Source organism: Brachionichthys hirsutus, unplaced genomic scaffold, assembly GCF_040956055.1.
Source record: "Brachionichthys hirsutus isolate HB-005 unplaced genomic scaffold, CSIRO-AGI_Bhir_v1 contig_1002, whole genome shotgun sequence".
Taxonomy (NCBI): Eukaryota; Metazoa; Chordata; class Actinopteri; order Lophiiformes; family Brachionichthyidae; genus Brachionichthys; species Brachionichthys hirsutus.
In genome coordinates, this window is record NW_027180669.1 from 5,381 (window position 1) to 17,406 (window position 12,026).

At 42.9% G+C, this 12,026-nt stretch overlaps 1 protein-coding gene across 1 annotated transcript; it reads right to left on the reverse strand.

Moving 5' to 3' along the window:
- LOC137916368 (B-cell CLL/lymphoma 9-like protein) lies at positions 1-7,853 on the reverse strand. The gene is made up of 7 exons (XM_068759412.1): positions 7,538-7,853; positions 5,882-6,004; positions 5,414-5,570; positions 5,193-5,277; positions 2,100-4,461; positions 1,762-2,016; positions 1-1,552 (listed from the first exon to the last, which is right to left on the reverse strand). Exons 1-7 carry the CDS (start codon positions 7,851-7,853, stop codon positions 393-395), a joined length of 4,458 nt encoding a protein of 1,485 aa, XP_068615513.1. The 3' UTR covers positions 1-392.
- Between the last annotated feature and the right edge of the window lie 4,173 nt (positions 7,854-12,026).

Genomic DNA, 12,026 nt, shown 5'->3' on the forward strand with positions numbered 1-12,026 from the left:
ATTTAAGCAGGACGACTGCAAACAAACACTACTGCATGGTATATGCAGTATTATTTTTATATATATATTTTTAACATTATACGTTTATATACTGTATATGAACAAATATTTGATGTGGAAAAAATTATATTAAAACATTCAAACAAAATATCAAAACATCTTTCAAATATACATTTTATACAGAATTTCAGAAAATGGCTTCAGATATTGAACCATATTACAGTGCTTTTAAATAATCAATACTTTGCATCATTTGTAATCTAAAATTGTTGCCGATTTATTTTTACAGTTGCTCTTTTCAAATAACCGTCTGAAGAACATTAAAGAAAGAACGTTGAACACAATGTAACCTACTGAAAATGGGTTTCATTTTACAGTTTATGGAGGCTGGATCAGAATGGCATATTGGCCATACCGCCAGACCCATATCCAATGGGGCTGTCCAGAGACATTCCACCTTGTCTGAGAGACTGGCGTCCCATCATACCAGACTCTGGGTGAGAAGGGGTCATCATGGGACCCTGAGGGGAGATGAGAGGACCCTGGGGGCCAAAAGGATCCCCAGACATACTTCGCTGCTTTGCCTGCATCATCATCATGTTCTGTTGTGCCATCAAATTGTGTGGGTGCTGCTGTGAGGGCATCATGCCAGGATACTGATTAGTAGGATGGTGAAGAAGGCTGTTGGCCATCATTGCTTGCTGTTGCTGGAATTGCTGCTGAGGCATCATGCCTGTCCTTGTCATCACATGTCCTGGAGGGCACATGGAACCCATACCTCCACCAGAAACCATAGCCCTCGAGCCCCCAGGAGGAATGCCCACACTTTGGCGTATTACACCGTGGGTGGGGTGAGGTGACAGCTGCTGTTCAGCCATCATATTCTGTAAATATGCCAAGTGGGTGTTGGCTGAAGTCCCACTACTCTGTGGAGGGCCAGACAAAGGCAGTTGTTTGAGGAGCTGCTGTGGAGTTGGTTGCTGGGATGGACCCTGATGTGGATTTTGATGCGGCTCACTCTTTGGAAAATACTGAAGAGTGCTGCTGGGCTTATCAGAGGGAATGATACGGGACAAATCAAACTCAGGGATCCCTGTGTGAGTGTGTCGTATGACATCGCGAAGATCTGGGCCATCCCCAATAGGCAAAGAGGCAAATGAGTTTGAGGGATGGGAAGGGCGTTGGTGGGGAGGACCTTTACTAAACCGAAGCAACTGCTGTGGTGAAAGAATATTCTCATTAGGCTGAGAGAAATTCTGCAACATTTCACCAACAGGAGAGTGCATGGGCCCATGTGGTGGGTGCTGGATGCGAGGAAATCCTGCCATCTGGTTCTGAGATACTGGGGAAACATTGCATTGCCCTATTCCCTCAGGCGGGCATCCTCCCATCATGGCAGCATTCATGGCAGACATGCAAATGTTGTTTGGAGAAGAAAGCAAAGGTCCGGGGGCCTCGTGAGGCAAGTGCTGCTGGCCTTGGCTTAGAATACCCATGGGACTTTGAGGATCACTGTGGGGCCCATTGGGGGTGTGGGGGTTTCCCATGTTTCCTGGTGACAAAGCATGACCAACATGTGAAAACGCAAATATGAACTGGAGGTATTTAAAAAAATATATATCATTGAAGTCATAGAGTTAAGGTTGAGAAAAATCTACAATTGATATACTGGACCAGGATGACTCTGCTGCTTCCTGTCGACATACTACCAAATTGTAAAAGCTCTTTTTTCTGTCTAACAATGCGTTTCTGTTTTCCTACCTCCAATGCTGACACCAGCTAGAAGAGGTCGATCTGGCATCATCTCATCATCAGAAGTGGCAATTGTTTTGATTGCATCGTGGTAGAGGGGCGTAGAACTGGGCATGGCATACTTGGACATCTGAGACATAATAAGGGATAAAGGATTCTGGGGTGGAAGGGCACTAGGCGAAGATGCAAAGGGCATACTAGGATTCATAGATCCAGGTTGGCTAATAGGAGTAGAGTTGGAACTCCTGGGAGGAAGAGATTGGCCTGAAAAGAACATAAATATTATTAATGCCAAGTCATTTCAAGGAACATTAAAGATGAGCCATAATTGTATGATATGAATGTACCCGTCTCAGTGGAACTACTTCTTCCATTGCCCATCAGCTTTCCATTGGGTGGACCACCAGGACTTTGAAGGGCTGTTTTGGGAGAAGCCCACCCTGGAGAGCGTGCACCCATGCCTGGGGACTTGAGGTGTCCTGGAGAAGCAGATGGAGAGTGCAAAACAAGGTTGGCAGATCCCAGTACCTGGGGAGACTTCATGGAAGAAGAGGAAGGCGTCCCAGCACCAGGGGGAAGAGGGGGGTGATGCCCAGCAGAGGAGATTTGTGACGGTGACTTCAGTCCTGGAGCAGAGGGGGATGGTAGAAGAGGAGATGGCTCTTGGTTGAGGCATGGAGATTTGAGCCGAAGAGGAGGTGGCACTGGAGAGGTCAGTGGGTTGACATTAATTGATAGGTCAGAGGGGTGCCTAGGACTGAGGTCTGCGTCCCTGAAGCCTCCAGTCATAGGCATGTGACTTAGCCGAGATAAAGCTCTCACTTGACTAAGATCTTGCTGGTCAGGCCCAAACATCTCATGGTCAGGTTGTTGATAATAGGGCCCTTCCACCTGTCCTCCAGAGAAGGGACCTTGACTGGAAAACTGGAAGAGGACATCGGGTCCTGGGATCATTCCCTTATTTCCTCCCCTTACATTCTCTGCGGCCTTGATTCGTGATATCGCTCCAGGACTAAACATATCACACAAAGGGCCCCCTCCTGCAGGACCTCCTCTAAGCTTTTGAGATAACATCATCTGCTGTTGCTGCTGAACATTCATCTGTGGGTTCATTTTCATAGCGAGAATCCCCAAAGGAGAATTTACCAAGTCTCTCATCTGAGGACCCCGTCCAGGAGACTCAATCATCTCGCGTGAGCCACGAAAATCCATAGGAAAAGCTCGAGAGGGAGGTGGACCATGACCCATTCCTAAACTGGTTAAATCTGGGGCCCCAGGACTATCCATAATCCTTTCTTGTTGCTGCTGTTTAGCTAACCTGTCAAGTTCAAACGCGGAAAGGCGCTGCATTTGCAATTTCTCCATTATATGAAACTCTGGGTCTTCTTGCAGGTTTTGTAGAGGTCCACCAGGATAGCAGCCATGAAAGGGACCTCCACCACCAATTTGATTTGGCATATCATCTAGCCATATCATCCCTGGCCTGTTGGGCCTTTGGGGTCCCAGACCATCTACTGTTAAAACACCCCCCGACATACCAGGAAAAGCACCTCTCTGCATCTGTCCCAGAAACCTTGGGCCACGAGGGCCTTCAAGGTGCATGTCTATCATCCGTGCATTTCCACCCATTCCACCTCCCATCATATTGCCAGGACCCCACTGCTGATCACCAGGCTTGCTGTGGTAGGGAGGAGGTGGTCCTCGCATAATCATAGGACTTCCATGCATTCCCATCTCGCTCATCATTCTCAGGTGCTGGGGATTTGTGTGCGGTTGAATTTCCTGTTGCCGTCTTTTCTCTAGGTAGTATTCCTCTTGAAGTTTTCTCCATGCTATTTGATCTGCCGTCAAACCTTCCGGTCCCAGTAATTGACCCATGTCAACCCCAGGGGAAGATATTTGGTGATGGGGGTGTTGTGGTAAGTACTGGTGGGAATCCCTTTGTGGGCTGTCAAGGGTAGGTCCACCAAGAGATGGAGGATGAAGAGACTGAGCATGAGTAATAACTGACTGGAGGGGTTCCTCATATCTCTTCATCCCTGCTATCCCAGGTAAGGCTGATGACAGCATATTACCACTACTGCAGTTTCTAGAATTATTAGGACCATCATCACTGTCCTCTAGAATAGCACTTCTATCTGTGTTGCTATTGAGGTTGGATGAGTTATTACCAGCAGTGCTATTGGAACCTCTTGTGTTTCCGAGGCCTCCATTTGGGCCACTTCGCAGAAGCAGCCGCTCTATATCTCTCAATGTCTGCAAAGAGCGCTCTCTGTGCTCCAGCTGCTCTTTGGAAAGACCGTCAGGACACTCTGGGCCATTTATTTGACCAGTTTCACTTTGGAGGTGTGCCGATAGGATCGAGGGACTCCCTGTGGGAGATGGCGCTGAAGCCGGATGAATCAGAGCTCCCGCGCCCTCTGAATCTCCAGTTCCTGCAACTAAGTCTGCACACGTGGCTGCATTCCCTTCCTCCGACCTATGGGCAATGGTGCCGTTATTGCTGGTGGCTACGCCAGGTCTTGTCTGAGAGGATTCATTATCAGAGTGTCCAACTGATGAAGGTGTCCCTACAGGATGCAACGAGCCTCCAACTCCTACCGAGGCTGGCCGTGGAGTTCCACTTTGGGATTTGGGCGTGGCTGCAGGTGGAGAACCACTTAGATTTACCTTTTCAGATAAATTTGGAAGTTTCCTTGATGGGTGGTTCTGTGGCAGAAACAGGAGATACAGAAATATTTTCTAGCCATTAAAATGGTATTTAAATTCAACAACAGATTATTGTAATTTGAAATACCAATAGGAACTATTGGTTTCAAATTTATTTTTATTATATTCTATAGTATATTTATATATGCGTTATCTGTCAAAACAAAAAAAAAATGCTACTATCTGAGAATCATTGAGTCAATTTAATGTGCTGGAAACAGGTTCTTCATACTTATATTTTACATGTTTAACAAAACCTAAACTTAAAAATACCAAAGGTTCAAACAAATATGAGAAGCTTGTGCATGTTTAGCTGTGGGGTGACTTTGTGGAATAGTCTGAAGACAGAAAGAAAAAGTACAAACATATATCGGTTTAAAAAAAAAAGGTACAAAGGATATTTCTAAACAAGTATATGGAAGAGGAAGTGTGTTAACTGTGCATGATGAGGAGTATATATGGTTTATTAATATGAGTATTTATGTTGAATATTTTGCTACAAACTGACCAATAGTTAGAAAGGGGTAGGAATTAAAAAGTGTTCCACTTCTTTCTACTCCTTTTTCAAACTATGTGCGGTGTTTTTGTCTTTTATTATTTTATCAGTATTTTTCTTTTGTATGTACAAATAGTTACATATTTTTATACATGTTAGAAAGTAAAATGTATTTGTTCATTCATGCAAACTTGGACATTTTGTTCAATTTACAGGTGAGCTCTAGATTCCTTACCTGGCCCAGCTTGGAGCACGGGATGTTTTGCTGGTGAAACAGAAGGATGGAATCAGTCTGTCCTTTCATTACTGCCTCTGCAGCACTGCCAAACAATAATATCAAAATCTCGTCAACATAATTTAGTGGTGAACTGTACGTTTTGATGATTTTGTAAATAAACTCAAGATGATTCTCATGTATATAATCACACATCTGTGAGGTCTACAATTTGTTCTCACCTGTTGGCAAGGTTGGTTGTGAAGACATAATATACTTGCTGTGATGGCTGAGGTGCTTCTGTTTTTAGACCTGGTCCCATTCCACATCCTATTGCAGGACCCCCAGACTGAGACATGGGGGCTGCAGACAGGCATTCCGTAAGAACCCCGACAGGACCTATCGATAGAGCACAGGTTTTAATTTTGGTGGTATGCTGGACTAACGTTTTACCATCAGCACACCTTTAATGATACAATATCAGACACTAGATGGAGCTAAAAGCCAAAGCCATGTTTAATCACATCAGGGGAAGGAATTGTGTAGGACTGCTGTGTGAAGGATCTGAAAACACCAATCAATAATTTATAGCTTTAACCTGTTGTTTTCAGAAAAAATGCAATTGATATGTGGCCTTCACATCAAATGGCCTCATTCAGACAACAGCAACTGTCGATGTGTTTGCCCCTCTCTGGAGGTGGCAGACTCACGGTGGGCTGCAGTGTGCAACTTGTCTTCATCTTCCTCTGTATCAGGTCCCGAGCACCACTCATCTCCACTGTACGGCTGTTTCTTTTCCAGAACACAGCGTCGTTTACTGCGCATGACACCCTCTACAGAATAATACACACACAATACTTTGATGAGAACTCTCCTTTGACTTGCCCCTTCAAAGGCCAATGATATTTACTTCTGTCCATTCCCAGATACAATTGTAAATAATGCGCTAAACAAGACTCACCACTATTTTCTCGGGTCAGACGTGAATGTACTGGTGTTCTAGCTCTGTGCATGAAATCAACTTGTCAAGTCATTTGTCTAAAATCCAAGTCAAGTCTCAAATCATGAATGCAATGTAGACGTCAGGTCAAATCTTATTCTATTAAGCAAGTCTGAAGTTCTCAAAGTGGCTAGTGGAGTCATAATCGAGACAAAGCAGGTGACTGGAGTTCCCCACCTCTGTAACAAACCAGTAAATTATCAGCATGATAATCAATGCAAAAATGAACATTCTTAGCTATCAGCTGATTTGATTATTAAAAAGATCTACAAGTAAAAATGAAATATTGAACCATTTTCAAATCATTCGTGTAAGTCATGTCTGCATAAGGACTGTTTGGAGAAGCGCTTGGCAGGCATACATCGTGCAATTTGGGATTGTTGAATGCACAAGTTCCACCTGCAGTGGAAGAGGCAGAAACCTCTTCTGATGGAAAATGCATAGACTTAATCTCCAAATGGACAAGAAGCAAAAGCGTTCCCAGAATATACCCGATTACAGGCCCATACCGAAGCTCTACAAGCAAATCAGTGAAGTGTTTCCAGGTTCATTGCCCAACATCTTATTGACTTCGTGGTACAAGATTTCCTTCCTCCTCTTCGGAGAATATTTTGTTAGTAGCTGGTTTATCTTAGCGTGACGTCAACAACTGCGCCAAATCTGACACCGTCTTGAACCTAATTGTCACTGTCAAGGTTTTGTTTGTCTGGTATTGGAGAGATTTGAAAAGGTGAGATGGGAGAATTGTGTTACATTTGAATGCACGTTGGGTACATAAATACAAACAGAGGAAATGAGAAAAAGAGGCCGATGGAGTGTGTGTGTGTGTGTGTGTCTGTTTTAAGGAGAGGTTTAAATCATGTACTGCAAGCTCTGATGCCTCGCAAAAATCAGATTATGCCGTCTGCAGTGAAATGCTTATGTGACCTTCTAAAACATTCAACAGAAATTAAACGCGCATCACATGCTTTGAAATATATAAACGGACATGTTAAAAGGCAACACTAAAAGGGTCTTTCAGTCTCTTTCTTCCCCCCCCCCACATCTACTCCTTTTGAATAATGTTGTGACATGTTTTTGTGTGACTCATGTCGACGCAGAACAGGCATGAAGCACATTATCAGAAGTCAGTGGGAAATTCTAATGCATCAGTGAAAGGTCAGGGCATTGCACATTTTTCTGTCCCGTGTCCTTACATTCATTTCCTGCTGTGGAGGAGGCGAATGCATGTACGGTAATCTTGTATTTCGGGTTAAGATTTTGCTGATAGGAAGTTAAAGGAAGTGAACTTCTGCAACTTCGAACAGAGACATGCCATCCATGTCCCATACGCTGGCACAATGTCCTATGTGAATGCTGGCCTTACCTCCTTTGGTATCGGTCTCCAGAGCTGCAGGAATGGCATTTCTTGATTCAGCAGAGTCAGTGGAAAGGCTTCGCTCCCGCTTGGATATGTTTTTCAGCATCCCGCCAACACTGCTCGCTGATTGGTTGACAGCCTTCATCCCGGAGTTGCCAGGGGATATCTGGTTGGTTTTGACTCCATAGTTCCTGGCACCCGCAGCCTTTGAACCAAGGTGACCAGCAGCTCCCTGCTGCTGCTGGTTTATGCTGGGTATTAGGGATCGGCTGTCACTGGTAACCTGCTTGCCATGATTGGCCAGTTTCTTGTCCTGGAGCATTTGATTGATTGCTGGAGGTCTGGCAGGAAAAATAGCTGTGACTGTTCGTCAGTAGAGCTCACATTGCTGGCAAGCGACACTGAGGGGAGAAGAGAAAAATACTGCTCATTAGTGATTCAGATAAAATGTTGACGGGCCAAGAGTTGAAAAACAAATTCAGAGAATTCCTCTTGATTTCGGAGCGATACAATCCTAACATTGCCTAAACACCAATTTGGAGATGCGGGCTAATTAGAAGCATGTTTAAAATTTCACAAAAAACATCTTAGCTTATTCAATAGTAAAAAAATAAATAAGAAATACTCACACTGAGCTTGTGCAGTGGAGATGATTAGTAATACATTCAGGTCAGATATTTAAAGCTAGTTTTTGTAGTGTGTAGTCGACTCACCTCATCTCAACCAAATGCTCAAGTGATAATCTGTCATCTGCCCTTCAGGACACGTCACTGAGACCTGGGGAACACCAAGAGAACAATTCTGTCAGTGGAGTCAGATAGCAACCTCTACAGTGAAAACTGTTAGTGCTAGTTTTGGGTCAACAACTTCATTTGTAGATGAAAGCCCCCCCCAAAAAATAGAGTGGGTATAGTAGTAGTATAGTAACAATTGAGAAACCCAGGGCAAATAGAAAGTGAGGTAAGTGTTCCTTTAAGGGAAAGAGAGAGCAAACACTGACTCAGTTCAGGGAGGGATTAGAGGCAGCTCAACAATGTTTTAGTCCCTCCCCCACCAAACACTGTGCAAACCGCAAAAGCCCCACCACACATTCCACAACACTGTCTGTAGCAATACCTGCTTCCCTCTTCACTCAGAGAATCATTTTCACACTTTGACTTTAGGGATTAACAAAAACTCATTAAATTATTTTGTGCAGTTTGGACAAAGTCTACTTAGTCGCAGCACCAAACCTCAACGGTTTGGCAGCATCACTTCGGTTGGGTTTGCATCTTTACAAGTGAGACTCGCGACTGAATCGGATTCAAGCTCAACATTAAGAATGACGGACACTTTCCAGTTCTTGAGCCTTCATTCCATCACTTAAGTCCATAGCTGCAAGCTGATGCCCTCTTGACACGGCCACCTGCCTGTGTCCATAAACCCAAGCATTTGATTACTGTATAAACTTTGCAAGCAAGGTGTGCGTGTGTCGAAGTCTATATTATCTACAGTCTTTGAAAGAGACAGTATTTACCCGCCCAAAACTATGGCAAGAGCAGAGCAGCAAACGGTTCTTTAGTATTTGCAAGTCTCAACAAGACCCTTCCACACCGGTTACTGGCGAACAATAGCTGGTCAAAGGAGCCATCGAAGCTCGTTCAAAAGCATCTAGACAAGAGATCTGACACACATAACGCCGACAACACTTCCATGTTTCCACTTTGGGCCTATGACGCCATCGTACCAGCGAGAGCGACGACGTCAGTCAGGTCAGCTGTTCCGCACCAACAGAAACTTCTGTACATATCGCTCACTCACCTTGACAGGTAACGATAAACACAATGCTGTAAGTAGTCATTAACTAACAGCCTGAGTTCAGGACAGAGCGAAGCCTTTGTTCACCGGCCGAGGACTCAATCACTCATTAACTAAAACAGAGACAGTCAGTCGTCACTCCTGTTGACAAAGTGTGACTCGCTTGCTTTGTGCAATACCAAGTGGAGGCAGACTAATCATGGTGAGACGCCAACCTTCAAGTGGACAGTTAAGGAAAGATAGAGCACCAGCATAGTAGATATCCCAGGGCCTCCCAGTCATTCCTGCTCTAGACACCAAAGAAAAGCCTGAGGAAGTTTTATTAAGGTCAGTTTGTACTGTAGCACAGCTACAGGTGATTATAGTAAATGTAAATATTGTGTCTTACTGAAGCATTTTGTAAACTTGGAGTCAGGCCTCGCATTACCAGTAGACCCAAGCCTTGCCATGGGTAAGGAGCCTATAATTAGGCCACAAGGAGCATTACAGCAACTTTAAAAGATTTATTTCAAAGGCTTTGGAGTGATCTTTGTGGCTAAAATACACCAATCTGAAAATAATTGCAGCAGTTCACAGAAATGGTTCATTAAGATTGTTTAGTATGGATTGTTGTCTGTTAGTCTTCGACACTTGAAGAAAATAAAAACTGCTTCAGTGCATTGCAAACAGGAGACTACAAGTAATTGTTTCATTAGAATGTTTTGCAGATTATCCCCATAATTGGATTAAAATTGTAAAAAGCAATATATATTTATATATATCTCTACAAGAACTGGATCATATATGCTGAGAAAAAAAATACAGAAAAACTGACTAAATAAAGGCAAAGAAAGGCCACGAAAATGGATCTGGGTGGATAAACTAATTCTCACTTTGAATGAGTAGGAAGTTATTATGCTACTATTATGTCATCATAGCAGTTGTGGAAAATGGATTTACTGTAAGAATTACCTTCATCACAGTTTCCTGGGATACGACAGGGTCCAAGAAAATATTACTTCGCCATGACAGCAGTTTGATGGCCTATTGATCCACATGTTTTTGTGTCATGCCTTAATTACACCCGAAAAATAAGCCTCTTTTGAAAATATTGCTTGTACATGAAGAAATACATTATTCTCAAGAAATAATGGGCTTTATGCAAAAACTACAGTAATATCAAAATTATTGAAATATTATTCATGATTTCTTTTTGGGTCACATTGAGTCACTAACAGAAAGTAGGTTTTAGCCTATTAAGCCTATTTAGCACTAACAAAGCGCAGAAATGGAACATTCATATGTAAATGCTGGTTGCTTTTTATGGGATAACCTTTGAATCAATACAGTCAGAGCTGGCTCATTTTTTTATGTTTCTCTCCAGGAAATATTTTTCTAGTTTAAGGGATAAATTAACGAGGATCTCGTTGACAGGACAGAAAGACAAGCAGCACCGAATTCCCACTGCATTGTTGTGGTTGTAGCGCTCATCAAGGAGAACATTTTGCCGGATTGTTCCAAGACTAAGGGAATGAGTCCATATAGAGGGCTTCCTCCTGCAGATACCAGTCTCCTTGATTCTCTTGTAGACTGGAGAGGTGCTCTGCCCCCCCCAGCACATTTGAGATTCCTTTCTTGGACAGATTGCACTGAGGTATGCGTGCCATATTCTCCATGCCAGTCATCGGGCCACTCTACAGAATCTCACCAAGTGCATTTCGATGGCCGAAACGCAAAACCTCCTATCTGCAAAATGATCCGGAAAAACTTCTCTGCGCACTTTGCAAGGCACCAATACTGAGTCGGTATTGTTTACACATGATACAGTAATAAAGTCTAAGATCAGTGGATTGTGCATTAAGTATCCTTAAATAATAGCATTCTGCAAGAAAACAACATATTTTTTTCTCAAAAAAGAGGATTTTGCAGAAAGGAGGTTTTGTGTCTTGGCCATCGATTTCTAAAATACATTTCAAGGAACTCTGTTTGAGAGAAGTACTTTTGATTTGGGACTGTTTTATCATAAGCCCTATAGCATTTTTTTTTCATATGATCTTAGATTAAATTTATTTCCTTAAATCACTGACGCCTCTTTTCCCAACAAATACAGTATAACACCTCATCCAGATTCACTGGCTGCCTGTTGTCAACTCAAAGCCTTACAATATGACATTTGGCTGACTGATGAGGATCATGTCATGGCCTTTGCTGAATCAAATAAGAATTGTGTGTATACAATCAACTGAACAGTATCTGTTGTATTAAGATGAGAAATTATCAATGACAATGAGTTACAGTATTTTCCTCATTCTTATCCTGCAGGTACAAAATACGAAGTGAATTTTGTATCAACTTTAACTTTAAGCAACAAAAATAACTGATGGATGACTACATAAAACCCAATTAAGAAGACCTAAAATGAAGTAAAGCGAGACAGTAAAGAAGTTATGCTTTGACAAATTATTGTGCTGTTGAATTGCTATTGTTATGGTTACTGTTTCAGAGTCAAATTGTGAAATAGAAGAGAAGGGTCCGCAGACTGATAACACTAAACCAGTCGACTGAGGCAAAGCTAATGACAGTTGTCCAATCACATCATGCAACTATATGAACGATTTCTGGAATGCTGTATGCCGCCATTGTTAGAGGAAAAGTTGATGCAATGCAGTGGCTAACAGACTCTTAAAACGCATACTCCAAATTTTTGGATGCGAGGGTT

What these genes read in the sequence shown, in the direction of transcription:
- LOC137916368 (XM_068759412.1), bottom strand. Translation starts at nt 7,853, where the DNA reads ATGCTCCAGGACAAGAAACTGGCCAATCATGGCAAGCAGGTTACCAGT. An exon ending in ACAACCAACCTTGCCAACAG is followed by an intron (nt 5,278 to 5,413) that starts GTGAGAACAAAT and finishes ATTGTTTGGCAG; the next exon opens with TGCTGCAGAGGCAGTAATGA. An exon ending in CGTGCTCCAAGCTGGGCCAG is followed by an intron (nt 4,462 to 5,192) that starts GTAAGGAATCTA and finishes TTTCTGCCACAG; the next exon opens with AACCACCCATCAAGGAAACT.